At 39.2% G+C, this 27,956-nt stretch overlaps 1 protein-coding gene across 2 annotated transcripts in view; it reads left to right on the top strand.

The window, feature by feature from the left end:
- LOC146425716 (zinc finger RNA-binding protein-like) overlaps positions 1-27,516 on the top strand; it is a 53,127-nt gene extending 25,611 nt beyond the window's left edge. The window contains exons 11-20 of one of the 2 annotated variants that reach the window (XM_085041576.1): positions 913-1,058; positions 2,832-2,994; positions 5,202-5,407; positions 5,653-5,803; positions 8,582-8,723; positions 18,311-18,408; positions 19,205-19,300; positions 24,006-24,117; positions 24,228-24,325; positions 25,117-27,516. In XM_085041576.1, coding sequence (XP_084897702.1) covers positions 913-1,058; positions 2,832-2,994; positions 5,202-5,407; positions 5,653-5,803; positions 8,582-8,723; positions 18,311-18,408; positions 19,205-19,300; positions 24,006-24,117; positions 24,228-24,325; positions 25,117-25,296 — 1,392 coding nt within the window. In that variant the 3' untranslated portion in view covers positions 25,297-27,516. Of the gene's footprint in view, positions 1-912; positions 1,059-2,831; positions 2,995-5,201; positions 5,408-5,652; positions 5,804-8,581; positions 8,724-18,310; positions 18,409-19,204; positions 19,301-24,005; positions 24,118-24,227; positions 24,326-25,116 lie in introns of those variants that run through there. The other variant, XM_085041577.1, reaches the window with a different exon arrangement.
- Positions 27,517-27,956: the final 440 nt, after the last annotated feature.

Genomic DNA, 27,956 nt, shown 5'->3' with positions numbered 1-27,956 from the left:
TACCAGATATCAGCTGACTGGTTACATATTTTTAAAGACTAGTCAGAAGTAGGTGCTCTGAGTAAACAGCATATTAAAAAAGCTAGAGAAATATATTTCTTAGGGAGTATAGTCTTTAAAGTTGTAATGCAGACTCTGAAACTGCATTTTGGTTTGGGTGTTTCTTTAAATATTCTGAACGTTGCTTTCAGGCATTTTTTTTCAACATTAAAATATTGTACACTGTGTGCAAGCAATAGTAGGTGCTTTGTTGTTTACCGTGAATTTCAAACACTCAATGTTTTTGTCAGGATGAACCACGTAAACCCCTTATGGAGACATTTGAGAAACAAGTATTTGCAGACATTTTAGTCATGAATGGAGAGACACTAATGGTGTGCATTTTCATTATTATAAGATTATATAAAAAGAATTTACTGTGGTTACAGGAGATACAATGGGCCTGCATAATCATAAAAGGAATGAAAGAAGAGGAAAAAATTGCCAGAAAAATGCATTTAGTGACATGATTATACTCCAGTATGAGGGACCCTTCAGGAACAGGGCATCAGGAAGCACACTGTAGTTAAGATGAAATGGTTTATTTCAGGCTATATTGTAATCATCCTGTACAGAATGAACAGCAAATGACTTAGTATTTCATGTAACATTTTAATCTTAGATAGCTTTGTTCTTACATAGATGAAGAGGGAATTCATGCTATATGTAGTACATTGCTATTTCTTTCCTTTAAAATACTGGACACAGATTTTTCTTCTTCAGCTGTTCATTCAGTGAAGTTCTAAAACTGCATTTTACTCCCCTTGATTTTATCGTAGTCCAGTAGTGTGTGCTAAACATGTCAGAAGAACTCCATAACCTTGAGATGATAAGAGGCAAACCAACATTTCATTTGTTATTTTTCTGAACTAGAAAAAAGTAAACCCAGATTTACAAGTAGAAGTAAAACCCAGTATTCGAGCAAGAAAAATTCAAGAAGAAAAGATGAGGAAACAGATGCAGAAAGAAGAATACTGGAGAAGGCGAGAAGAGGAAGAACGCTGGAGGATGGAAATGAGGTAATGCATTCTGTTTTATCAACAAATGAGACAAAGTTGCAGTCAGATTACCTAAAACTAACTCTTCTTCTGTAATTACTTATTTTGAATATTTGGTTGGGAACTCTATACTGTCTTGGTTTAATTTAGGTTGTCATTATCCCTCAGGTTTTTTAGGGTTTTGTATTGGTTTTTTTTTTCAATTTCTCTGAGGAATGTAGTGATGGTTTTGATTGGCTCAAAACATCAGCAAGGTATCTTTAACATCTAAGAGAAATTTAAACTCTTCAGAAGCTGTTGTGGTGAGCTTGAGGAAGTGTCTGAGGGGTGGGGAGTGGCACAAAGATGGCTCCTGTGTGTCTTGAGGGAAAGTTCTGGAAGTTTTTTTCATTAAGTCTAGCAGAGGCAATTTTTGATAGCTCTAAAGGTGATAGACATGCTGCCGGCCAAATGTGGGCCAATTAGAGGTGCTAGTTACGCCTCTGTGAAAACATATTTAAGAAAAAATCAAAACAAGGTAGTCACGCACTTCTTTGTAGTTAGAAGAGGAGGAGGAAGTGGAGGTAAAAATATGTGAGGAGAGAACAACATGGAGACACCAAGGTCAGTGAAGAAGGTGGGGCAGGAGGTGCTCTAGGTGCCGGAGCTGAAAACTCTCTGCTAGCTGTGGTGAGGACCATGGGGGGAGCAGGTTGTTTCTCTGCAGCCTATGGAGTCTACAGGGGTGCAGAAATTCACTCACAGCCCACACCAGAGGAGCAGGTGGATGCCTGGAGAAAGCTGTAAACCAATGGGAGTCTCATATAGATAGTTAAAACTGCAAAAGCCTTGCAAGGGAGAGAAAGGCCTTGCTCCTGGGATGGAAGAAGCCTGGCCTCAGCTTGGGAGAGTCTGCACAGCACCTTGTGGATGAAGAGGACTCATGTTGCAGCAAAATTCAGGTGGGCTGCTGCTCGTGAGACTAGACCCACGCCAAAGAAGTTCCCAGAGGACTGTCTCTCGTGGGAGGGACCCCGTGGCTAAGTAGAGGACCCCTCTCCCTGATGGACTGACCAAAGAAAAAACCCCTTAGCCTGCCCCCTGCCCGTGTTGTTAGTTTGAAAAGAAGGAAGGAGGGGTGAGCGGAGAGACTGCTTCTTAAGAGGGAGGGGGTGAGAGCAGAGAAACTGTCTACAGAGAGACAGAGATAAGTAGAGATAAAGAGTATTTGTAGTAAAAGAATTGTGGTGATGAATAGATTTATGGACCTGCTCTGTGGACTGAGAAAATACCCCACACCCTGCCGCCCTACCCGAGCTTGTTGGTTAAAAGGAAGAAAGGGAGTAAATAAAAATGGGTTCGTAAGAGGGAAGAGGGTGAGTGAACAAAATAGTGCATAAAAAGCTTATTTTTACCTCTCATTTATCCTCCAACTCTGTTAGTAATTAAATCACTTTGCAACTTTAAGTTTAGAGCCTGTCTGCCCTTTTCTTCTGTGCATCCTCCTACCAGTGTCCTATCTCATTTAACTCATGAAATTAGTGTGTTTTTACAGGTTTTTTTTCCTCCTCTCTCCTACACGTCTTCAGTTAGAGAAAGCAAAAGTGCCTGGCATTTAGTCAGAGTCAAACCCCGACAATTTGCTATAAATTCAGACCTGCTTTCAAAATAACCATTCATTTTAGGTACCCTCTGGAGTTCATTGGTATTTGCTCTTGATTACTAGAAATGAGTTAGTGAGAACATCCAAGAATTTATTTAAGATAGTTGGAAGTATTAACTGCTATATAAAGAGAACACTTTGATGCACTTCAGGCGATATGAAGAGGACATGTACTGGAGGAGAATGGAGGAAGAGCAGCATCACTGGGATGACCGTCGCAGAATACCAGATGGAGGATATCCTCATGGTCCTCTGGGACCTCTAGGCCTGCTGGGAGTTAGACCAGGAATGCCTCCTCAGCCCCAAGGACCACCTGTGAGTTTTTTAGGTTGAGGGAAAAAAACTAAAGAAAGAAATACTTACCGAGAGGCACAGTTAAGAACTATAAATTATCCAGTGCTACTTCAGTTGTCTCCAGTGTTTAAATAAAGTTTAAAAAAGGATGTGGAAAAGTGAAGAAAAAATTATATACTAATAAAACTCTGTAGATGGACCTGTCTTTCAAAATAAGCCCACTTATATGACAAAAGGATGCCTTGAAGACAAATATTGTTTCTTCTGAAATACAAGTCACTCTGGATTTGTGTACTGCTTCTTATTTAACTGCATTATACTTTTATTTATCTAATTGTGGACAAATGTATGGATAAAAAGTGGTTGGATCATCAGCCCCAGAGGATAATGGTTTAGTGGTGGGCCATATTCTACCTGGAGGTCAGTAAACAAGTGCAGTGCTGCATGTGTTTATCCTGGGATTTGTCTCATTAGCACCTTATCAATGATCTGAAAGGTGATGGAGTGAGTGCATGCTCATCAGGTTTGCAGATGACATGAAACTGAATTGGTTTGGGATGGGGAGGACAGTTGATACCTTTGAGGGCAGGGCTGCCATCCAGCATGACCTAGGCAGACTGGAGGAATGGACCAACAGGAACTTTATAGAATTCTGCAAGGACAAATGCCTAATGCTGCACTTGGGAGGGCGTAACCACTTGCACTGAGGGGCTGGGTAGCAGCTCTGCTGAAAGGCATCTGGGGTTCTTGGCAGATAGTAAGCTGAATGTGAACCAACCATGTGCCCTGGCAGCAAGCAAGACTAATAGCATCCTTGGTGATATTAACAGGAGCATAATCAGTAGATAAAAGTAAGTAATCCACTTTCATGAGACCCAAACTGCAATACTGCATTCACTTTAGGACTTTCCCGTACAAGACAGATACTGATACACTATATCAGGTTCAGTGTGTGGCTACTGGGATCCAGGGTCTGGAGTGTGCCCTGTGAGGAGAGACTTGAGGGATTTGGGCCTGTTCAGCCTGGAGAAGAGAGAGCTTCAGTGGGGCATAATAGCCTTCTAATACCTCTGCATTTTAAAGACAATGAAGCCAGGCTCTTTACAGTGAGAGGGTGAGATGTATCGCCTTAAGCTGAGACAAAAAAGGTGCAAACTGAATACAGGATTATTTTTTTCTCTTTTTCTCCACACGGATGAAGCTCCATCTTTGGCGGTTTTCAAGAACCGACTGGATGAAGCTCTGAGCAACATGATATAGTCTTATAGCTGACCATGGTTTCCACAGGAGGCTGGATTAGAGGACCTCCTGAGGTCCCTTCCTATTTGAATTCTTCTGTGATTCTATGAAAGCAATCATGGATACTTTATTTTGTGGCAGTATGCAAGTATTTCCCAGTTAACAGAAAGGCAATAGATATTTATTTTGGGGAGGTACTTTTGATCCTGGGATTTCCCAATTTGTTTATTTTTTATGCATCTCATGTTCTTTTCAGATATGATTGATTGTGACCAGTGTAAGTTATTAAGGATACTTCAGTTCATGTTTTGTTACAGCTCAATAATTTGAGGTTTGAATATTCTGTTGTTTAGCCACGTTTGGTTTTTGGTCTCCCATCACCTGTGAACTTGAAAGTATATAATAGAATCATAGAATAGTTTGGGTTGGAATGGACCTTAAAGATAATCTAGTTCCAACCCTCTACCATGGGCAAGGACACCTTCCACTAGAGCAGGTTGATCAGAGCCACATCCAACCTGGCCTTGAACACTTCCAGGGATGGGGCATCCACAACTTCTCTGGGCAACCTGTGCCACCCTTACAGTAAAGAAATTATTCCTAATATCTAATGTAAACCTATCCTCTTTCAGTTTAAAGCCCTTGTCCTTTCACTACATGCCCTTGTAAAAAGTTCCTCTTCAGCTCTCTTGTAGGCCCCCTTTAGGTACTAGAAGGTGCTTTAAGATCTCCCTAGAGCCTTCTCTTCTCCAGGCTGAACAGCCCCAACCCTCTCAACTTGTCTTCCTAGGAGAGATGCTCCAGCCCTGTGATCATCTTGGTGGCCTTCTCTGGACTTGCTCCAGTAGGTCCACATCCTTCTTATGTTGGGGTTGCCAGAGCCAGATGCAGTACTCCAGGTGGGGTCTCAGGAGAGCAGAGCAGAGTAGTCACCTGCCTTGACCTGTTGTGTACCCAAATTTCAGAAATGTGCTTTTTCATCTGTTTAGCCTCTACGCCGCCCTGACTCCTCTGATGACCGCTATGTGATGACCAAACATGCAGCTATATATCCAACAGAGGAGGAACTTCAAGCAGTCCAAAAAATTGTTTCTATTACTGAGCGTGCTTTGAAACTTGTTTCTGACAATATGACTGACCATGAAAAAAGCAAGAGCAAAGAGGGAGATGACAAAAAAGACAGCAGTAAAGACAGGTATTTTTTTTCCTTATTATTCTTTAAGAATTTTATGACTTGTTTCTGAAGCTATTTTATGTTTTTCTTTGTACTGTTATCAGTGCTTTCAGGAATTCTGTTCCCTTCGGATTTTGATATGGCATATGTCACTGTGGCCTCAAGAGTATATGGAATACTGCTATTTTATTTAATTTTTCTATCTTCATGTTTGGTTTTATGATTTTTATATTATTTTAAATGCAACTTTTAACTATAATTCACAGAGCTTTGAAAGGAGTTTTACGGGTGGGCGTTTTGGCTAAAGGTTTGTTACTCCGTGGAGACCGAAACGTCAATCTTGTTTTGTTATGTGCTGAGAAGCCTTCAAAGATGTTACTTGGTTTTATTGCTGAAAGTCTTCCCAAACAACTTGCAGTAAGTAATATTTAGATTTTTGGATTTGAATTTTGGTAAAAATACTGTAAAAGTCTGTCCTCAAGTCAAATGTCTGTAGGGCTGACGGTGCTGCATTTCATAGCTCAGGTACAGTTTCTTTTCATTTTCTGAGTGTTTGTGTCTGAATTCAGGGACTATGCTGCGTGTTTTGCTTTCTGTACATTACATCTGTGGTGGTTTTGCTTAGCCCAGAACATCAGCAAAGTATCTTTGGCATCTAAGAGATATTTAAACCCTTCAAAAGCTGTTGTGGTAGGCCTGAAGAAGTGTCTGAGGGGTGGGGAGTGGCACAAAGATGGCTCCTGTGTGTTCTGTGTGAAGGTTCTGGAGGTTTTTCACCAAGTCCAGTAGAGCCAATCTCTGATGGCTCTGAAGGTGATGGACATGCCGCTGGCCAAGTCTGGGCCAATTGGAGATGCTAGTTACGCCTCTGTGAAAACATATTTAAGAAAAAAATCAAAACAAAGTAGTCACGCACTTCTTTTTAGCTAGAGGAGGAGGTGAAAATATGTGAAGGGAGAACAACATGGAGACACCAAGGTCAGTGAAGAAGGTGGGGCAGGAGGTGCTCCAGGCACCAGAGCTGAAAACTCTCTGCTAGCTGTGGTGAAGACCATGGGGGGAGCAGGAGGTCCCCCTGCAGCCTATGGAGTCCACAGGGGATGCAGAGACCCACCCACAGCCTGTGGGGAGGTGCCCATGCTAGAAGAGCAGGTAGATGCCTGGAAGAAGCTGTGATCCAGTGGGAGTCTCATATAGAGAGTTAAAGCTGCAAAGGCCTTGCAAGAGAGAGAAAGGCCTTGCTCCTGGGATGGAAGCAGCCTGGCCTCAGCTCAGGAATCTGCATCCTATGGACAAGAGAACTCATGTTGCAGCAGAATTCAGGTGGGCTGCTGCTCGTGAGATTGGACCCATGCCAAAGAAGTTTGCAGAGGACTGTCTCTCATGGGAGGGACCCCATGGTTAAGTAGAGGACCCCTCTCCCTGATGGATTGACCAGAGAAAAAACCCCTTACCCTGCCTCCTGCCTGTGCTGTTGGTTGGAAAGAGGGAGGGGGGTGAGCGGAGAAACAGTGTCTTAAGAGGGAGAGGGGTGATCGGAGAAACAGTGTCTTGAGAGAGAGGGATGAGTAGAGAAACAGTGTTTGTAGTAGAAGAATTGTAGTGATAAATGGATTTATGGACTAAGAAAAAAACCCCATACCCTGCCCCCTATCCAAGCTGTTGGTTGGAAGGAGGGAGGGGGGTGAGCAGAGAAATGCTGTCTTAAGTGGGAGGGAGTTGAGTGAAGGAATGGTGTCTGAAGTGCTTATTTTTACTTCTCATTTATCCTCCGACTCTGTTAGGTAATAAATCACTTAGCAACTTTGTTTTGAGCCTGTTTGCCCTTTTTCTGTGCATCCTGCCACCAGTGTCCTATCTCAACTCATTAATCTGGTGTGTGTTTAACCGTTTTTTTTGTCTCCTCTCTCCTGCACGTCTGTGGCAGGAGAGAGCAGAGGTGCCTGGCATTTAGTCAGGGTCAAACCCCGACAACATCCATACAAGTGTCTAGGCGCTTATGCTAGCAGTATAGTATCAATCATCATTTAATAGATTTCCTTCAGCTGGGAAATAGAAATGAGCAGAAGAAAGACTATTGTCCAGTTACCAGTGGTGATAGAGGTAATTTGTGTGGTGATTCAGGAAGCTTGCACTGCCTGAAGGTCAAAGTTCTCCATTAATGCCAGTCTCTTTGTACTTGTCTTGTTTCCAGTTTGTATGTGTCAGTGCTTTGTAGTCTCAGAAGTAGTTAACTAAGTCTTGTGTGCGTTTTTTTAATTTGGCACTAAAAAAAAAGTACACATAGTCTTAAACTATTCAGCAAAATGAAAGTACAGAATAAAGTTATTTGCTTCAGTGCTCTCTACTGAACAAAGCCTGTCCACCATTGTTATAGGATACTATTCACAGAATTAGTACTTCAATGTAGTCTGGTAAAATGCTCAACAGAATCAGTGGCATGGTAGAAGCGTTAGCAGGATCAGAATAATTAGAAAATAATCTTGTTTGAAATAACAGAAGAAAACTTAAAAACTGCACATCTTGGTCTGGCTTTATGGAGAATTCACTTGTCCCTCTAGTTTGTGGAAGAAGGTGATAGAGGTGCCTACTGCTTTATTTTGGGGTATTTAGAGTTATTAAATCTAGTTGCAAGAAGCAATTCTGAGTAACCACCTTGTTGCTCTTACTATTTTTTCCCCCCTGGTGTTAATCTTGCCCTTTACTCTCATCAGAGGATGTTGTGATAGCCAAGTATAGAATGTGACTTGCAGTACCCATCTTGTAACTGTGAGCTTGAAGAACCACCACTGCATCTTTGTGCTTTTTAAAGGCTCCTATGTTTCAATGAGAAAAATATTCAACTGGCATTTGAATTGGTACTGAGGCTTTTATTTATCTCAAATGCTGTCAAGATTCTTGCTATGTAATTTATTTAGTATATGAATTTCACTTGGTTGTTTTTTTCTCGTTTGCACACTTGGCAACTGCTGTGTGTTTTCATTAATGATTTGGAAACAGTATGCAAGTCTATATATATATATATATAAAAATTGTGTATACTGGTGTTTCTTTGAATACAGCAGAGGTATTTGCTTCATATAATTATATTGTGTTTCTGCCTTTCTGTTAAAAAAGGCTATGTTGAAATCCATTTTCTTCCCCTTACTTTTCTTGGCCACATGGTAATAGAAATTTCTGTTTCTTTATATTTAGGTAATAAGTCCCGAGAAATATGATATCAAGTGTGCAGTTCCAGAAGCAGCAATAATTTTAAATTCATGTGTGGAACCCAAAATGCAAGTTACTATCACACTGACATCTCCAGTCATTCGGGAGGAGAACATGAGGGATGGAGGTTGGGAAATTGCTAAAGATGTGACTTCTATCTATTCTGCTTAAGATGGCATTGAGGTCCTAGAAGGCAACATGCTGGCATAACTAATGTACTTGATCAAAATCTTGTTTTTCAACAAGCTGTCTCGGTAGAGAACAATTAGTTATAAAAAATGTTTATATAATGCATTTAATTTTAAAAATTTCTAACCTCAAGTCCAACCTCAGCTTTCTGGAAAAGGTGCAAACTTGATTTTTTCCCCCTCCCTTATAAAATTATATGGAAAACTAAGTAATTTATAGCAAGTGGCTATAAACTTGTTTTCTAATGCAGTCCTGCCCTAAAAGAAAGATCACATTTTCAAGTTTTAGCTGGATCAGTATTACCATCATTTACATATTCCAAATAGCAGCACCACTTAAAATGTACTTTTATAATATTTTTGATGGTAACAGTGCTTATAATTTTAAAAGAAGATGTAATTTTTTTCCAGTGCTCTGAGGTTGCTTTTTGGTCTGGAGTGATTTTTGAATATATTTAGGCTCCTGATATTACAACCAGTCTTCTATCCAACTGGCAAACTCAGACTAGGAAAATAAGAAATGGCTTTGTCATTTCAGCTGTAGCAGAAAGTGGAGTTAGTCAATAAAATTACATTTCTGAAGTTCACAGTTTCTCTGGTGCCAGCAACGTTGCCTTATGGTCTGTTTCGTAATGCTTTCCAAGCTTTAAAAGCTTTTAAGCCAACAAGCATGATTATTGTCTACAGTACGTCTGTTCCTTTTGTTTACGGGTCAGATAAAATTAACTTTTGTTTCCTTTTAATCCTGTCTTTTCATAGTTGAAAGAGATCATGGCAAGCAGGGTTCTGGTGTTTGAGCCTTTGTATAGCAAATCTGAGGCTGTCTTAACACTTCTCCTATGCAGGTTGAAAAAGATTGTATGTATGTATACTTGTACTTGTGTATATATATATTTATATAAGCCACAGAGACTTTTTTTATTTCATCTCATCATTACATGTCCTCTAAATTGCTTGAGATTTTTATATTGCATTAGTAAATGTTCTGTAGCTATGACTAATGCATTGTAAGCAAGCTGTGTTAACAAAGTCATCCTACATAATCAGAAAAAAAATGTCAAGATACATTCTCTAGTTTGGATGACTTCTGAAGAGTCTTAAAGAGTTCTTTGTATGTGATTTTTGAGCTGTACATATTATTCCTAGTTATAAAGTCTTTGTACATATACTGTCACACCCAACCAATTTACTTGTTTTTTGAAAATCTCAAGTGTAACATGACTTTTAATTTGTCTGTGCTGAATCAGACTTCATGTATTATTTAAGCTCATAAAGAATGCTTTAACATATTTGATTATTAAATTACATTAAGCATTAAATGAAATTAACCTTAAACACCATGTTTGTTTGTTAACATACTGTGAAAAAGTGCAATACTGATCCTGCCACAATACTAAATTTCCATTTTCTGGCCTAAAATTCTATGATGTAGACTAAAAAGAAAACAGATTTCAAATTATTATGATCAATCACTTTATTTATGCCACCTAAAGGAAACAAATCTGTACTTTTGTCTGACCCACACTCGAGTTAAAATGAGTTTATTCACTGCTGGAGTACTGCCTCTAGGCAAGCAAAATCGAGTTAGATTTCTTTTCAAGACACTGAGCAGTATAAAAAGTTCACTTTTGAAGCTAAAGCAAATAGAAGACTGAATTGCAAATTATTGCAGCAAAGAAGGCCTTATTATGAAGACTTCTGCTTATTTGCAGCAGAGTAACAGTATGTGTTTGTGGTTTTTCTTACTGCAGCTCCTCATGCTCTGTGTCTTACAATGGTTTAAAGTTTTCTTTTCTTTTTTTTACTTTTAGCCTGCAGTTTGAATAAAGATGGGACTGAGACTCGCATGTGGAATAGAAACATGTTTGATGTGTAATAATCCCATTACATGATAAAGGGCTAAAAAAAAACCAAACCAAAACCAGTGTGAAACAAAATTGTTAACCACATAGCTACTGTTCCTTACAGTATTGTGCATTTGACAGTTTACCAAATCTGATATATTCAAAGGGCTCTAACCCAGCTGTGGAGTCTTTCCTGCAGCAAAGTATACATATTTATAAAAGCATATATGTGTGCACATGTGTATTTTTTTTTTTTATCCTTAGCTAACAGCCCCGGTCCAAAGCTTTCTAGCAAAGGGTCTTGATTCCTGTCAGGGTTTGCTGCCAAGACATTGGAAGGATTTTTGACCAAGGTTTTCTAAAGCTCAGTGTCACACCTGCCATGCTTTACAAAGGAGGGGTTTGGATGCATAGTCCTAGCACCTACTGTTACTTCGGGGTTTTTTCCTTTTTGTCTTTGTCTCTATCCTAGAATTAAGCAGTGCTCACACTAGTTTTCAAATAGTTGACTGGGTAAAATGTATTTTGCGTAATAAAACTTAGTAAAATTGATATGCCTGGTAACTTTTAATGAAGAAGTAGTGTGGACACAGCATGTCTAATTGACCGATTAACCCCTTATATTTAGGGTAGTAATAAATTAAGTTATATAGGGTAAGAATTTGTGCTTGTGTTTTGTAAATTAATTCAACTTTTTTTTAACAGGGTGATAGGTTAGGCATCTGAATTTAGTTAGACTATTTAAGGGGTTAATCCTGAAATGTAAAACAGATGCAAAAATTCACAGATTAAGTATTACAAGAGTTTCCTTGATACATTTTTTTTCAGTCAATGTATTCTCAGTACAATTAAGTGTCTTACAACTTCTGACTTAGTCTTTATAAGTTTCAAGAATATTCATATGATACCTAGTAGTAGCACATTTTAGATTGACATTTCTAGCACTGAGAATGTTTCTTTTCTGTACACTTAAACTGTAATTCTTTTTAGCAAAATTATTTTTGAAATTGAAGTTTTTCGGAGCTAGAAGTAATTGGAGTTTCAAATTATGTAGTGATTTATTGTGATAAAAGTTTGCATAGTATAATCTATTTACATAGTAGTTTTAAAAGACTGTAAAAAATGGACTGATTAGGCTACTAGACAGAACAGACACATTTTAAATTTCTCAACCTTATTTTGCTTCTTATTTTTCTGCTGTGCATTTTCTCTAAATGTGCTCCTTGTCTTTCTATATCCAAGTTTTACTTGTTTCATCAGTTATCTTACCTGGCACCCCTCTTGTATAGGTGTCGGTTTGATTTTTGTTTTGTTTTAAATGAAATGCCTCTGTAAATACCTTGTTGGTGCAGTTATTCTTCTTTCCACGTTAACATATAGTCCATAAGTTTAAATATCTGTTTGAGAAGATACCAATGTTCTTCTCAGCTTTGTTCTTATTTTGAAATCCTTTCCCTTTTAGCCCTGTGCAGAGCAATGGGACTATCCTATAAAAAATGCCCAAATCTGAATGGAGTACTTCAGATTTAAGTTTTGCAAAGTTATAGCACCATGTTCATTCATGGCTTTTTAGTTCTCTCTAAAGTATCCTACTATTTAAAGTATCCTACTATTTATTTTGCATTTGTGTATAAATAGGTGGTTTCTGGACTGTCTCTCTGCAGCATCCCTACTTGCTGGCATGTTTCATGAGACTATATATATAACTTCTATTCTTGTAGTTACCTAACTATATCTTGCTAGAGTAAACTATATTCCATTCAGCCAGCTCCTGTGAAATGAGTGCTATTACAGAATCACAGAATCACAGAATTACCAGGTTGGAAGAGACCTTCAAGATCATCGAGTCCAACCTCTGTCCTAACACCTCAACTAAACTAAACCATGGCACCAAGCGCCACATCCAGTCTCTTTTTAAACACGTCCAGGGATGGTGACTCCACCACCTCCCCAGGCAGACCATTCCAATATTTTATCACTCTTTCTGTAAAAAAGTTTCTCCTAATATCTAACCTATATTTTCCTTGGCGCAACTTAAGACTGTGTCCTCTTGTTCTGTCAGTTGTTGCCCAGAAAAAGAGACCAACCCCCCCCTCACTACAACCACCTTTCAGGAAGTTGTAGAGAGTGATAAGGTCACCTCTGAGTCTCCTTTTCTCCAGGCTAAACAACCCCAGCTCCCTCAGCCGTTCCTCATAGGGCTTGTGTTCCAAGGCCTTCACCAGCCTTGTTGCCCTCCTCTGGACACGCTCAAGTGTCTCCACGTCCTTCCTGAACTGAGGGGCCCAGAACTGGACACAGTACTCAAGGTGCGGCCTCACCAGTGTCGAGTATAGGGGAAGGATGACTTCCCTGCTCCTGCTGGCCACACTATTCCTGATACAGGCCAGGATGCCATTGGCCTTTTTGGCCACCTGGGCACACTGCTGACTCATGTTGAGTCGGCTGTCGACCAGTACCCCCAAGTCTCTTTCTGCCTGGGCACTCTCCAGCCACTCTGTTCCCAGCCTATAGTGTTGCAGGGGGTTGTTGCGGCCAAAATGCAGGACTCGGCACTTGGACTGGTTAAACTTCATCCTATTGGACTCAGCCCATGTATCCAACCATTCCAGGTCTCTCTGCAGAGCCCTCCTACCCTCCAACAGATCGACACACGCTCCCAGCTTAGTGTCATCTGCAAATTTACTAATGAAAGACTCAATACCCTCATCCATGTCATCAATAAAAATATTAAACAGAGCTGGTCCCAGTACAGACCCCTGAGGGACACCACTGGTGACTGGCCGCCAGCTGGATGCAGCACCATTCACCACCACCCTCTGGGCCCGGCCTTCCAGCCAGTTCTTAACCCAGCAAAGAGTGCCCCTGTCCAAGCCGTGGGCTGCCAGCTTTTCCAGGAGTATGCTGTGGGAGACAGTGTCAAAGGCTTTGCTGAGGTCTAAATAGACAACATCTACAGCCTTTCCTGCATCCACCAGGCGGGTTACCTGGTCATAAAAGGAGACCAGGTTGGTCAAACATGACCTACCCCTTCTAAACCCATGCTGACTGGGTCTGATCCCCTGTCCATCCTGTAGGTGCTGTGTAATAGCACTCAATATAAACTGTTCCATAACCTTCCCTGGTACCGAGGTCAGGCTAACCGGCCTGTAGTTACCAGGATCCTCCTTATTACCCTTTTTATGAATGGGCATCACATTGGCCAGCTTCCAGTCATCTGGAACCTCGCCAGTGAGCCAGGACTGCTGGTAGATGATGGAGAGTGGCTTTGCAAGCTCATCTGCCAGCTCTCTCATCACCCTGGGATGGATCCCATCCGGTCCCATAGATTTATGGATATCCAGGCAGCTCAGCAGTTCCCTGACTGCCTCCTCTTGGATAACAGGGGGACTGTTCTGCTCCCTGACACTATCTACCAACCCAGGAAGACAGTTGTCCTGAGCACCATGTGTCTTTTCAGTAAAGACCGAGGCAAAGAAGTCATTAAGCACTTCCGCTTTCTTCTCATCTGCAGTTACTAAATTCCCTTCCGCATCCAATAGACAACAAAGGTCGGTCTTGTCCTTCCTTTTTTCATTAATATATTTGTAAAAGTATTTTCTATTGTCCTTTACAAGGGTTGCCAAATTGAGTTCAAACTGAGCTTTGGCCTCCCTAATTTTTTTCCTACATGCCCTAGCAGCCTCCTTAAATACTTCCTGAGAGACCTGACCCTCCTTCCAAAGATGATATATCCTCTTTTTGTTCCTAAGTTCCTTCAAAACTTCGTTGTCCATCCAGGATGGACATTTACCTCGCCCACTCATCTTTCGTCGCACTGGAACAGTCTGTTCCTGTGCCCTCAAGATCTCTCTTTTGAAGTATGCCCACCCTTCCTGTACTCCTTTGTTTTTAAGGGCTGCTTCCCAAGGAACTCTCTGGATAAGTCTCTTAAATAGGTTAAAGTCTGCCCTCCTGAAGTCCAATGTAAAAGTCTTATTGATGTTCACCCTCCTTTCACCAATTATTGAAAACTCAATAATTCCATGGTCACTATGCCCCAGTTGTCCTCCAACCACCACATCTCCCACCAGCCCATCTCTATTTGTCAACAATAAATCTAGTAAAGCCTCTCCCCTGGTGGGCTCACTCACCAGCTGCAACAGAAAATTGTCCTCCACCCACTCCAAGAACTTCCTGGACTGCCTCTTTTCTGCTGTATTAAGTTCCCAGCAGATGTCCGGTAGGTTAAAGTCACCTACGAGAACAAGGGCTGGTGACCCTGAAACATTCTCTAGCTGCTTATAGAATAGGTTGTCCACTTCTTCATCCTGGTTGGGTGGTCTGTAACAGACTCACAGTAGGATATCAGCCTTGTTGGCCTTCCCTTTAATCTTTACCCATAGGCATTCAATTTCATCATCATTAGTTTCAATGTCCATGGCATCAAAAACCTTCCTCATGAAAAGGGCCACCCCTCCACCTCTTCTCCCTTTCCTGTCTCTTCTGAAGAGCTTGTAGCCATCCAGTGCAGTGCTCCAGCTATGTGAGTCATCCCACCATGTTTCCGTGATGGCAATCACATCATAGCTTTGCTGTTGTACCATGGCTTCCAGCTCCTCTTGTTTGTTACCCATGCTGCGTGCATTAGTATACATGCACTTCAGCTGGGCTACTGTTTTCACCCCTAACTCAGGCTTACCATCCTTGGGACTGTTTCCAGAGAGCCCAGCTGTATCCCCTTCCCCCTTCGAACCTAGTTTAAAGCCCTTTCAACGAGTTCAGCCAGTTCATGAGCTAAAAACCTTCTCCCTTAACAGAGAGATGGAGCCCATCTGGTTCTAGCAGACCAGGTGCTGTAAAGGTTTCCCCATGATCAAAAAACCCAAAATTCTGCTGATGGCACCAACCCTTGAGCCACCTGTTGATAATGTGGGCTCTCCTATTTCTTTTGTCATTTTTCTCTGCCACCAAGAGGACTGAGCAGAACACTACCTGAGCTCCTGCCCTATTCACCACTTGACCCAGTGCCCTAAAATCCCTTTTAACTGCCTTGATGCTCCTCCTCTCAATCTCATCACTGCCAGCCTGGAGTATCAGCAGTGGGTAGTAATCAGAGGGCCGAATCAGCCCAGGTAGTCTCTTGGCAATATCCCGTACCCGAGCCCCAGGGAGGCAGCAGATCTCCCTGTGGGATGGGTCCGGTTGACATATGGGGCCCTCTGTTCCCCTAAGAAGGGAGTCACCCACTACCACTACCCTTCTTTGAGTGAAGGCTTTTACTTTCATCTTCTCTGGTGTATCACCAGTTATGCTACCAGTATACTTTGTCACTAGTCACAATAGACATTTTCATAATTAGTAAAACAAAATACTTTTAAAAGTGATCATTGCATTATATCCCTACAATTTTAAAAGTAACTTGAAGGTACCATTTCATATTGTTCAGCGGTTCCAGTTTCATTGATTTAAACCATTTCCAAAAGGGCCTTGTGGTCTTTTCCATTTTGGTAACAAAGCAATCTGATTTGTAATTAATCCTTTTCTGAACATTTAAATATAAAAGATCTATCATGTTTCAGAATGATAGAATGATAGAATCATTTAGGTTGGAAAAGCCCCTTGAGATCATCACCTCCAACCGTTAAACTAATGCTGCCAAGTCCACTGCATCTACAGTGCCACATTTACCCTTCTTTTAAATCCATTCAGGGATGGTGACTCAATCACTTCCCTGGACAGCCTCTTCCACTGCTTGACAACCCTTTCCATGAAGAAATTTTTCCTAATATCCAATCTAAACCTCCCGTGGCACAACCTGAGGCAATTTCCTCCTGTCCTTGTTTGTTACTTGGGAGAAGAGACCAACAGCCATCTTGCTACAGCCTCCTTTCAGGTAGTTATAGAGAGTGATAAGGTCCCTCCCAAGCCTCCTTTTCTCTAGGATAAACACTTCCAGCTCCCTCAGCCACTCCTCATAAGACTTGTGCTCTAGACACTTCACCATCTCCATTGTCCTTCTCTGGACACACTCCAGTGTCTGTCTTGTTTTGAGGGGCCAAGAACTGAACACAGGATTCGAGGTGTGGCCTCACCAGTGCCAAGTACAAAGGGACAGTCACTTCCCTAGTCCTGCTGGCCACACTATTTCTGTTACAGGCCAAGATGTCATTGGCCTTCTTGGCCACCTAGGCACATGCTGGCTCATGTTCAGCCACTGTCAACCATTGCCCCCAGGTCCTTTTCTGCCAAGCAACTTTCCAGCCAATTCTCCCCCCAGCCTGTAGTGCTGTGTGGGGTTGTTGTGACCAAAGTGCAAGACCCAGCACTTGGCCTTGGTGAACCTCATACCATTGGCCTCAGCCCATCAAACCAGCCTGTCCAGATTGCTCTGCAGAGCCTTCCTACCCTCGAGCAGATCAACACTCCCACCCAACTTGGTGTCATCTGCAAACTTACTGAGGGTGCACTCGATCCCCTCATCCAGATCATTGATAAAGATATTAAACAGGACTGGCCCCAGTACTGAGCTTTGGGGAACCCCACTAGTGACTGGTGGCCAGCTGGATGTAACTCCATTCCCCACCACTCTCTGGGCCTGGCTGTCCAGACAGGTTTTTACTCAGGAAAGAGTGCACCTGTCTGAGCCACAGGCAGCCAGTTTCTCCAGGAGAATGCTGTGGGAAATGGTGTCAAAGGCTTTATTAGGTCTAGGTAGACAACATCCCCAGCCTTTCCTTCATCCACTAAGTGGGTCACCCTGTCATAGAGGGAGATAAGGTCATTTAAGCAGGACCTGCATTTCCTAAACCCACGCTGAGTGGGCCTGATCCCCTGGTTGTCCTGTATGTGCCTTATGATGACATTTAAGATGATCTGATCCGTGACATTCTCTGGTACCAAGATCAGGCTGACAGGCCTGTACTTCCCCAGATTCTCCTTCTGGCCCTTCTTTCAGATAGTCTGCTTTGTTTTTTTCTTTTTTGGCTTTTCCTTGCTGAATAGTAAGTAAAGCAGTCCCTTTTCAGATCCTTCCTTGCATTCTGAATGATATTGGAGCACATAGATTATGGGCTGAGGAATTTATATGAGTAAGAGAGGATATTAAAAAGTAATGGAACTCTTAAAACTGAAGAGCATTTCAAAGTCCTTTAGTCAGTTTTTTTAATGCAAAATAATTTTCATCTAAAGTTTAGGGTATGATAAAAATAACATTACAAAATATCTAGTGCTTTTAAGTAGTTTTTTTTAAATACTAATCTTTTCTTAAAAAGAGTAGGTCCCAAATAGCATGTGACCATTAAAATTTACATGAAACTAAGTGTGAATATTTCTACTTTGTTCAAATGGATTTTTAGTGTTCCTTCTGTCTTGTGTTCTCTGTGCTGGTGCACCGTGTCCAACCATTCTTCCTTCGCTATTTAATTTTAGGGGATATATGTTTTTCCAGTGTTAGCTTAAAGAAGTACTATGTATTGCATAATCTGCAATGCATTTGAAAATAACCTGACAGCTAAAGTTTAATATTATTCTAAAATCTTCATACTGGGTTAATGCCCTAATACTAATTTAATGACTTTTATTGAACAATTATATTTGTTGTTCAAGGTTTTAAGCTTTAAATGGCATGTGTGACATTGAAGCTACTTTTAATGGTCAAACACCCATTCCTCACTGCATTTTGCCAATTCAATCCATTTTAGATGTAACCTCGGGTATGATGAAAGACCCACCGGACGTCTTGGACAGGCAAAAATGCCTTGACGCTCTGGCTGCTCTACGCCACGCTAAGTGGTTCCAGGTTCGGAACATCATTTTATTTTCTTCTTGTAGCCCTATGAGAGATTAGTTCAGTTGCAATATAAATGTTTAACTGTGTGAAAACACTCAGTGTTGTTCATGCTAATAATACTTCATATTTTTCTGGTCCCTGAATTTAAATGTGGAAGGTTGAGTATGGAGGAACTGCTTTATGCAGTTATTGCTCATTTGACTTTTTTTTCTTCTGGTCATCGAGAAGGCGATGTTGAAAGCTTGACTCACTTGGGGTGATCATATGTTGTATATGTGTTATGTATTCCATAAGGCTGCAGAGTAACTTTGCTTTAAATAATGGAATATGTGTTTAAAGCTTTGTGTTTAGATTTAAGACTTTTTTCCTATTTCTTTAAGTGTAGGGAATGAAAGGTAAGAAGCAACTGTTTGGTTTAGTGACTTTGCATTCTGGCAAAGGCACAATAAAGAAACCAAACAGATTCCCTTGACCTTTCAGTCTCTATACCTATTTCTTAGACCTTTATTCTTATTTCTAATATAGAAAAATACTGTATTTATTGTTGCAAGTGAACATAGGTCAAAGTGTATAGGGGATCAAGAAATGTTATTCTTGTATAACCTGTGCACTTTGACTTCTATCACCTTAAATTACTAACCCTGTATAAAATACTGCTGTAAATGGCAGCTCTTGGAACAAAGTTGTAGAACGATTTGTTTCAGTCTTGTATCTGAGCTTCCATTGAACAGCAGTGTTTTAGTCTTTTAACAAGTCCTATTTGCTGTAGATGCTGGTATTAATTTGATTTTGTATTGCTCTCAAGGCTAGAGCTAATGGTCTGCAGTCCTGTGTGGTTATCATACGTATTCTTCGTGACCTCTGTCAGCGGGTTCCAACTTGGTCTGATTTTCCAAGCTGGGTGAGTAATGTTCTTTTGAATGAGCCTCTTTAATGCACATTGTTTTTTTATTCATCCACTGCAAATAAAGCATGGGAACATGTTACTACAGTTTTAAAATTTAGGTTTTTTCAAGGAGTAATGTAAGGTTTTGCTTGGATGTTTTTTTGGTTGGTTGGTTAGTTGGTTTTTTGTTTTTCCCCAACAAACAATCCAGATCACCTCTAAAAATTTAATTTTCTGTGGTTTTGCTGTTTGGAGCTGAAAACTTTTTTCAAAAGGAATTTTCTTGTTGTTTGGAATTCTTTGAGGGTAGCATTCTTATTCTATATTTTAGCTTTTCTTCCTTTACTCTGTATAAAAGAATCTATTTTTTTCTTACAGCCTACTCTGAATTGCTTGGACTTTACTGAAACTGATTGAAAATAATGTCAGCTGTGCCCAGATAGCTCTGTGATAACAGAAAGGCTACTTGAAAGAATAAATCACAGCAATTTCTGCAATCATTAATATACTGTTTCTGCAAGATTGAATACCACAGTACTAGTCTGTGGATGTATCACCATTGGCATTTTAATCAGTGTCACTTAGATCTCTAGGTTGTAACTGGTTACCTATCTCAATTCTTGCAGCTGAGTGGTTTTGGAGCATTCTTTTACATTGACTATCTTAAATTATGCTCTCCAGGAGTGCAACTTGTGTTCCAAATAATAATAAATGTTCAATCTGTGGACTGGACAAAGTTAGTCTGAAACAAAATCTCTGAAGTGTATATATGTGGAGGTAAATTCAACTTTGACTGTTTTGTTTCATAGACCAAATCCTGTTGCACTGTGCTGCTTCCTAATGTAGACTTTTCAGTTTTGGCAGGAAGAGTGCTAACATTGTTTAGACAGTTATAATAGCATTGTTTCAATGAGAAATGTTTTACAATTGTAATAAACTTGCCAACCGGAAAAAATATGGAGCAGTTATTTCTGCTTTTTAAAATATTTAAAGGAAAAAAAATCCAATTTCTGTGCTATACTTCATGAAAGATACACTGTACCAATATAGTTTAACAGAAGCTCAGAAGTATGTAAGTGCCCTCAATATTGCTTACTAGGTAGCCAAAGAATAAACCCTTGCATACTTTTAGAAAAGCATCCTTAAAAATATTGCAACACGCAGCAGGCACATAGATGAAGAACAAGGAATATTGTTTCTTATTTCTCATATCTGTTCTAAGGCACAGCCAGAAGGGAAGAGAGGTATGAAGCTATGTGTCACAGAGTCACAGAATGGGTAAAGTTGGAAGGGACCACAGTGGGTCATCTGGTTCAGCCTCCCTGCTCTAGCAGGGTCATCCCAGAGCACATGGCACAGGATTGTGTCCAGATGGATCTGGAATATCTCCAGTAAGGGAGACTATACAACCTCTCTGGGCAACCTGTTCCAGTGTGTGGTCACTCACAGAATTAAGTTCTTCCTTCTCATTCAGGTGGAACTTCCTGTGCATCAGTTTCTGCACATTGCTTCTTGTTCTATTGGTTGGCATCACTGAGAAGAGCCTGGGTCTATCCTCTGGCACCCACCCTTTAGGTACTTATAAACATTGATGAGGTCCCCTCTCAGTTGCCTTTTCTCAAGGCTGAACAGGCCCAGCTCCCTCAGCTTTTCCTCATAAGAGAGATCCTCCAGACCCTTGATCAACTTCGTAGCCCTCTGCTGGACCTGCTCCAGGAGCTCCATGTCTCTCTTGTACTGAGGAGCCTAGAACTGGACGCAGAACTCCAGATGTGGCCTCACCAGGGCTGAGTAGAGGGGCAGGATCACCTCCCTCGACGTTCTGGCAATGCTCTTCCTAAGGCACCTCAGGACACCATTGGCCTTCTTGGTCACCAGGGCACACTGCTGGCTCATGGACAGCTTGTTGTCCACCAGGACCCCAAGGTCCTTCTCTGCAGAGCTGCTTTCCAGCAGGTTGAGCCCAGCCTGTACTGGTGCCTGGGGTTATTCCTCTCCAGGTGCAGGACCCTGCACTTGCTTTTGTTGAATTTCAGATATTTCCTCTCTGCCCATCTCTCCAACCTGTCAAGGTCCCTCTGAAGGGCTGCACAGCACTCTGGGGTATCAGCCACTCCTCTCAGCTTTGTGTTGTCAGCAAACTTGCTGAGGAGGCATCTGCTCCTTCATTCAAGTAATTGATGAATAAGTTAAACAATACTGGGGCCAGTATAAAACCTTGGGGGACACCAGTAGTGACAGGCCTCCAACTAGACCCTGTGCCACCGATCACAACCCACTGGGATCTGCCATTCAGCCAGTTCTCAATCCACCTCACTGTCCACTCATCTAGTCCATACTTCCTGAATTTGCCTATGAGGATCTCATGAGAGATTTCAGGCCTAGGTGTGTCTCAGTTCTCTCTAAAAGTGCTTCCTGTCTTGCTCTTGTCTCTGAAAACTGGGAAATAAACTCTCCAACCAATTTGCTAGGTTAGAAAGCCAACATTACTTTATTAGCAGCACTGGATGCATGGGGGATTCTCCTCAAAGCATGCATGAGCATCAACCTAACAGACCAGGTTATATTCCTGAAACTAATACATATTCATCACATTTCCTGAATACATGCATATATGCTAATTATTTCCATGGACTTGTTTGGATATGGTTCCAGATTTTCTGATGAATCTTTTATCTTTGAGAGTATCTCAAATATGTCATCAGGTCATAATGTACTTCTCTTATCATTCTTTGCTCTGACACACAATCCTTCTCTAAACTAAGATAGCTAGTACATATTAATCACTGATAGAAGTAAACAAGGAAGCATTAGCTGGCACAAGACTTATTAGTCACAGATATAGAGACTTAACACAAGGTCCCATTAATCTCTGGTATTTGCACTAAGCACTATATGGTACAAAACTAAGCATTAACCACAAATTTAGGGATCATACAATATTGTGCTAAAGTTAAAAGAATTTTCCAACATCTTCCCCCACTGCTGCATAGACTTCTTATTAAAGAAATATAACTTGTTTGGTAACATTCTTGGTACCCAATGCATTGCCAGTGCCATGAATCAACATTGAAGTTAGTGTATTCAGTTGTTCTTTTGGCCTGTTGGCAAAGTCTTACTGACAAAGGAAAAAAATTTAAATATTTAAAATATATATAATTTCTGACATTTACAGATTAAATTTTGTGGATTGAAGAAATATATTTTTCTGGACACAGAACTTCTCCTGACCTGTATACTAGAAGCCTGTTACAAGCTAGAGATGCCAGAGCTTTTCAAAAAGAGCCTACGTAGTTTTAATAATAGAAAATATTAGGAAATCTAAATGCACACATTAGTATCAGTCTCTTTATATACCTAGAAATAAAAACTAAATTAGAAGAATTGTGTCAAGTTCCTACAAGTTAGAAGGAACCAATATTCAAGGTTGGTTTATTTTTATTTATTTTCCAAACTTGAAATCTAGCCTTTTGTGCACATAAACACTGGGGCATCATAATTAACATTTTCCTATGATTAAGTTGAAGACTTTAGTGTATTGTATGAGGATCCAAAAGAACTAGACTTGAATAAATGCAATAATATGATCTCCTTTTTTTCTTTTCTGATGTATTTTGCTTCATACTTGAAAACAACTAAATTATTGTTGCTAAAACTCAAAAGCTTGGTCCTGAGTGATTCAGTATAAGTACCAAAATACCATGCTCAAGAACTGAAATTTGTCAGTTAAATTGAGGTAAAATAGAAAGGAATAGGCACCCTTAGTGAACTATTGTAATCATCACTGCCTGTAGTTACTTGCATGCATGAGAATGGACATTTATTCTTGGAAAATAGAAATAGAATGCAACATTAGAGCAACTGTAAACTTGGGAGAGTAACCAAAAAAGCAAACTCCCAAAAATCCCACCAAAAAAACAAGAGAGACATATTGTTTGAAAATAAAACTTGCCAAGGAGGTGGTGTTGAAACATCCATTTAATGCTGAAAATGCTAAGGAAAGCTATTCTTTACTTTTGCAAAAATCTTTTATATTTTTTCCTCTGGAAAAAATAGTGTCTAATAGAGGTAAACAATGGAAATAGTCACAGAAAAAAAAAAGTAAATTTTAGAAAACCTGTTTATCATCAAGGGTTTTTTACACTTGTTTAACATCTAAGTTAGTGTTAGCCTATATCCAGGAAAAAATTGCAGTGAACTTCAGTTTTGCGAAACTGAAAAACTAGTAACCACTTAAATGTTAAAAGGTCATTAAATTTTGGATATTTTAGGTTTCTGTATTCTTATAGAAAAAATAATTTCTCTGTAGCATCCTGTTAAGTTAATTAGATGAATCAAATTCGTCATTTCATACTGTGTGCTGTTTATTCACGTGGCTGACAGATTCCAATGACCTGCCATGTTTCATGCTCTCAAAAAATGACTGGACAAGTTCTCCAAGTAGGCTACTACTGTATAAATTTCTAAGAAAAGCTTTGGACAACTTGTCATGAGAAGCAGCATATCAGTACTCTATACTCAGTGTTAATCTTACAGTAGCTTTCTTTTTATTAATCGTTAACAAACATCTGATTTTTCCCATTTTAACTGAAAGTCTTCTGTAATGTGTAATATTCTTCAAAATTTCAGTATCAAAAGTTCTGTATTGAACAACAGTAGTAGCTTTTTTTTTTTTTAATCAGTCTTCTAAATTGTCTGGATTATTTTATTGTTGTTCTAGGCTATGGAGTTGCTTGTGGAAAAAGCAATTAGCAGTGCTACTGGACCACAGAGTCCTGGGGATGCACTAAGAAGAGTTTTTGAATGTATATCTTCAGGAATCATCCTTAAAGGCAAGTTGCATTTGATCAGTGCCTGTATACTTATGTTTAAGTAATGCAAAATCTGTAATCTTGATTGAAATAAGGTAGAGATGTGCTACTAATTAGCCTAACTGTTTTAGGTGGTCCTGGCCTTCTAGACCCTTGTGAGAAAGATCCTTTTGATACACTTGCTGTAATGACAGATCAGCAACGAGAGGATATTACTTCAAGTGCACAGGTAAGGAAAAGTATGCGTTAAGTAACTAAAATTGATGGATAGTTTTTTAGGTGGGTGGTTGGATGATTTTGGGGTTTTTTGGGTGTTTTTACTAATGGAGCTATATGGTGGACATGAATTTTCTTTTCTTAGAATATAGTCTGGTCTTTCAAATGATCAGTCTTAAACTAGGCAATAAAAATGTCACAACCGAGAATGTATAATAGTGTTCATTTTTGTACTAAAATTAACATATTTTCCTGAAAAGTTTGAAGCACTCCCATCTACATATATATATATATATATATATATATATATATATATATACATATCCATAAAGATGTTTACTCTGCAGTAGTATGTTATTAGAGTTAAAATTGCATTGGCATTTAATATTTTATAAATAAATCTGTGTAAGCTTAATTTTTAATATTTATTGTATCTACTTACAGTATTGGCTATTCATGCTTGCAGCTTAAGAGTTTACTGCCCCTACCTCTTCATTTGATCCTTTTGCTAAAGATTACTAATGCATATTGGGACACGTGACAAGCCTTCGCTGCTTCAATGCAAGTTCAGCAGCTAAAGTACATGTATATTATTTTTAAGCTAATATGTTGTATTTTGTATAGAAGCAGCAAACGTGACATACACATTTTATTTTGTTGACTTTGTTGGGGGAAGGAAGAGAGGATAATAAGAGCTAAGGATAATATCTTATACCATTAATGTTCTTCATTAATTGTTTGATAAAGTATTTTCAACTGACATTTGTTTCTAACAAAAATATCTTTTTTCTGTCCTTTTTCTAGTTTGCGCTGAGACTCCTTGCATTCCGTCAAATACACAAAGTTTTAGGAATGGATCCATTACCACAGATGAATCAACGCTTCAGCATACATAATAATCGTAAAAGAAGAAGGGACAGTGATGGGGTTGATGGATTTGAAGCAGAGGGAAAAAAAGACAAAAAAGATTATGATAACTTTTAAAAATGTTTGTCATTAGTGCTAAGACTGAAGGTGATAAAAAGTCCATTTGTTGCCTTGCTTTTAAATGGACATAATAATTTATGTTTAAAATATCCAAAACCAACTCAGTAATTAGATTTGGAAGAGAAAAATATAGCTCTTCTGTGAGATTCTGAATATTTTAATGATATACTGTATCAGACATATTATGGATGGAAAGACTGCAAATGGAAACTCTGTCATTGGAAAAAATAGTGGTTTTTCCTCATTACATTTTCTTTAAATGTGTTGCTAACTTTAGTCTCCATCTCTCTCTCTCGTGCATTGTTTTATCTTGGCTGTCTTTAATGCAGCGTTTGTGCTTTTGTTCCTATGAGTATTTTGATTTTTTTTTATTTAGAAGGGTTTTTTGTTTGCCTTCAACACTAGTTGTATATGTTACATTGTGTTAGCATAAACTGTTGCCCTCCCAATTAATATTTTACAGAACTTCGTTTTGTAAAGTGAGACTTCAGGATTATGTTTTTGCTTTTGTTCTCCTAAATGTGAAGGAGTTGCAACACATAATTATCCTGCCACTTGAGTGCTCAGAATTAAATGTTTTTGCCAATCTTGTGGCGTTTTTCTCTTTAGTGTGATATAAAGGTGTAATTAAGACAAATTTTTGTTAATCTAATCAACTTTGCTGTTAGTTGTGTATTAGCAGTATAAAAGCTAATATATACAGTATGGTCTTGCAACAGTTTTAAAGCAGCTGCATAATTGATCAAAGTTTTGCATGATGTTTTGGGTTATTTTAATATAAGGGCTTTTAAAACTATAATTTTAGGTTAAATGCGTAGGTCTTTCTATTATTGACTTTGTGACACAGCAAGGTCATAATATAACTTTCTGAATTTCTTTTTTCAACATACAAGCAGAAGCAGGCATTTTCCATTTAGACAAAGTAATTATTTTCAGTCCACTTTGTTGATATTAATGCCTCTCAGCCCTTAAAATAAACGTTTGTCATATCGGTGCCTGTAAGGCTATTCCTTATAGCTATTTCTGTATAAACTCTCAGTGATTTTTTTTCAATAATTCAAATTTTAAAAAGTGAAGTATTACTGAAAAAGTGAACATTATCAAAGGAAAAAAATAACCCTGAAAATTGTTTGATGCATGCTTATCTCTTTCAAAAAGCTAAGTATAGCAGTGGTGTAGTAAAGTTACACCATACTGTTGATGTATGCTCTGGTACACAGGTGTGATTTGTTGTCACAGCACTACTGTGGAATATGCAACCAAAAGCTAAAACATATTAAATTACTAAAATTCATTATACACTTGAAACTGAAGTTTCCCTCATTCTGTTCAGTGTGTATTATGCTTTGTTGCAAATCCATAAAACTCACAGATAAACATAGACTAACATTCTAGAAACTGTTAATGGCTGTAGGAGTGTATCACACATTACAAAGATCATTTGTTATTTCTGGTACAATTAAAAAAAATTTTTGTTCCATTTTGAGGTCAAATTTATCTTTGACCTTTTTAATAAATAGCTCTTGGAGTAGGGGGTGTGTTTTTGTTTGCAATGCTTACTATTAACAGCATGGGCCTGTGAAATAGAAATATACAGTATTTTAGAAAAATAGAGAGAATCTTAAGGAAATATATTAATAGTGTTCTTCAAGCATTAGAGTGCAGTTTTAAAAGGAGTGGTTGTTAGTGGTTAGCAAATAAAAGGAAAGCTTTCTTGTTGTAGGAAAGATTTACCAATTTCAGCATCAGAAATACGATTATTATTGCATGCTTTAAAATTACTTTAAAAAAAGGATTATGGTAGTTTCTTTTGTCTAGCCTTGATGTGTGGCTCCAAGCATGTGCTTGTTCTTAGTTGGTGGTTTTTGGTTGGTTGGTTGGTTGGTTTGTTTTGGTTGGTTGGTTGGTTGGTTTGTTTTTTAAGAGGGATATCTTGCTGCCATGGTGTCTAATTAGCCATTACTGTTTATTTTGAAAGCTACAGGTGTTATTCATGTGGCTAGTTCCATTCCACACCAAAGTTTCTTTCTTCATAAAACAAACATGTATTCGGGCATGTGATTGACCCTAAAATTTGGGATTAAAAAGGTCAAAGATGTATTTTGGATTTCCTGTGGTTTTGTTCTACTGGCTTTTAACTCTTAACCAGTTTCTGGATCTTTTGAACTATTGTATACTTAAAGTGATTCCACATTAAATATGAAGCTGTGGCTATGATTTTTGCACTGCGTGGTGAAGAGTGAATTTGCAGTTTATTTCTGTTTTACCTGCCCATTTTAATGGGCTATTTTAACTACATAACTTCTGACTCTTGTTAAGCTAAAAATAATGGAAAAACAAGATTTAAAAAAGTACAGAGTAAACTTTGGTTTTAAACATTACATTGTGTGCTTAGGAGGATTAAGTTAAGACCAAATAATCAATTTACAAACAAGTAACCATTTTAATACCCTATTTTTTGATAACGCTAGTGGTTTACTAATAAACAGTGTTTGCCTTTCTTATTCAACAATGCTGTGTCTTAAATCTCAAAGTGCCAGATGCTATAGTCATAATACACAAAAGAGAAATGTACACAGCAAGAATTTTCCCCTTAGTGCTCGCTTTAGAGGAACAATTTAGTAAAATGAGAGCCATTCTGTTTTGAAGTATTTTCA

Source organism: Lichenostomus cassidix, chromosome W, assembly GCF_008360975.1.
Source record: "Lichenostomus cassidix isolate B80296 chromosome W, HeHo_3.0, whole genome shotgun sequence".
Lineage (NCBI taxonomy): Eukaryota > Metazoa > Chordata > Aves > Passeriformes > Meliphagidae > Lichenostomus > Lichenostomus cassidix.
Note: the sequence above shows the minus strand (reverse complement) of the source record. Positions and strands in the feature narration are given on the sequence as shown.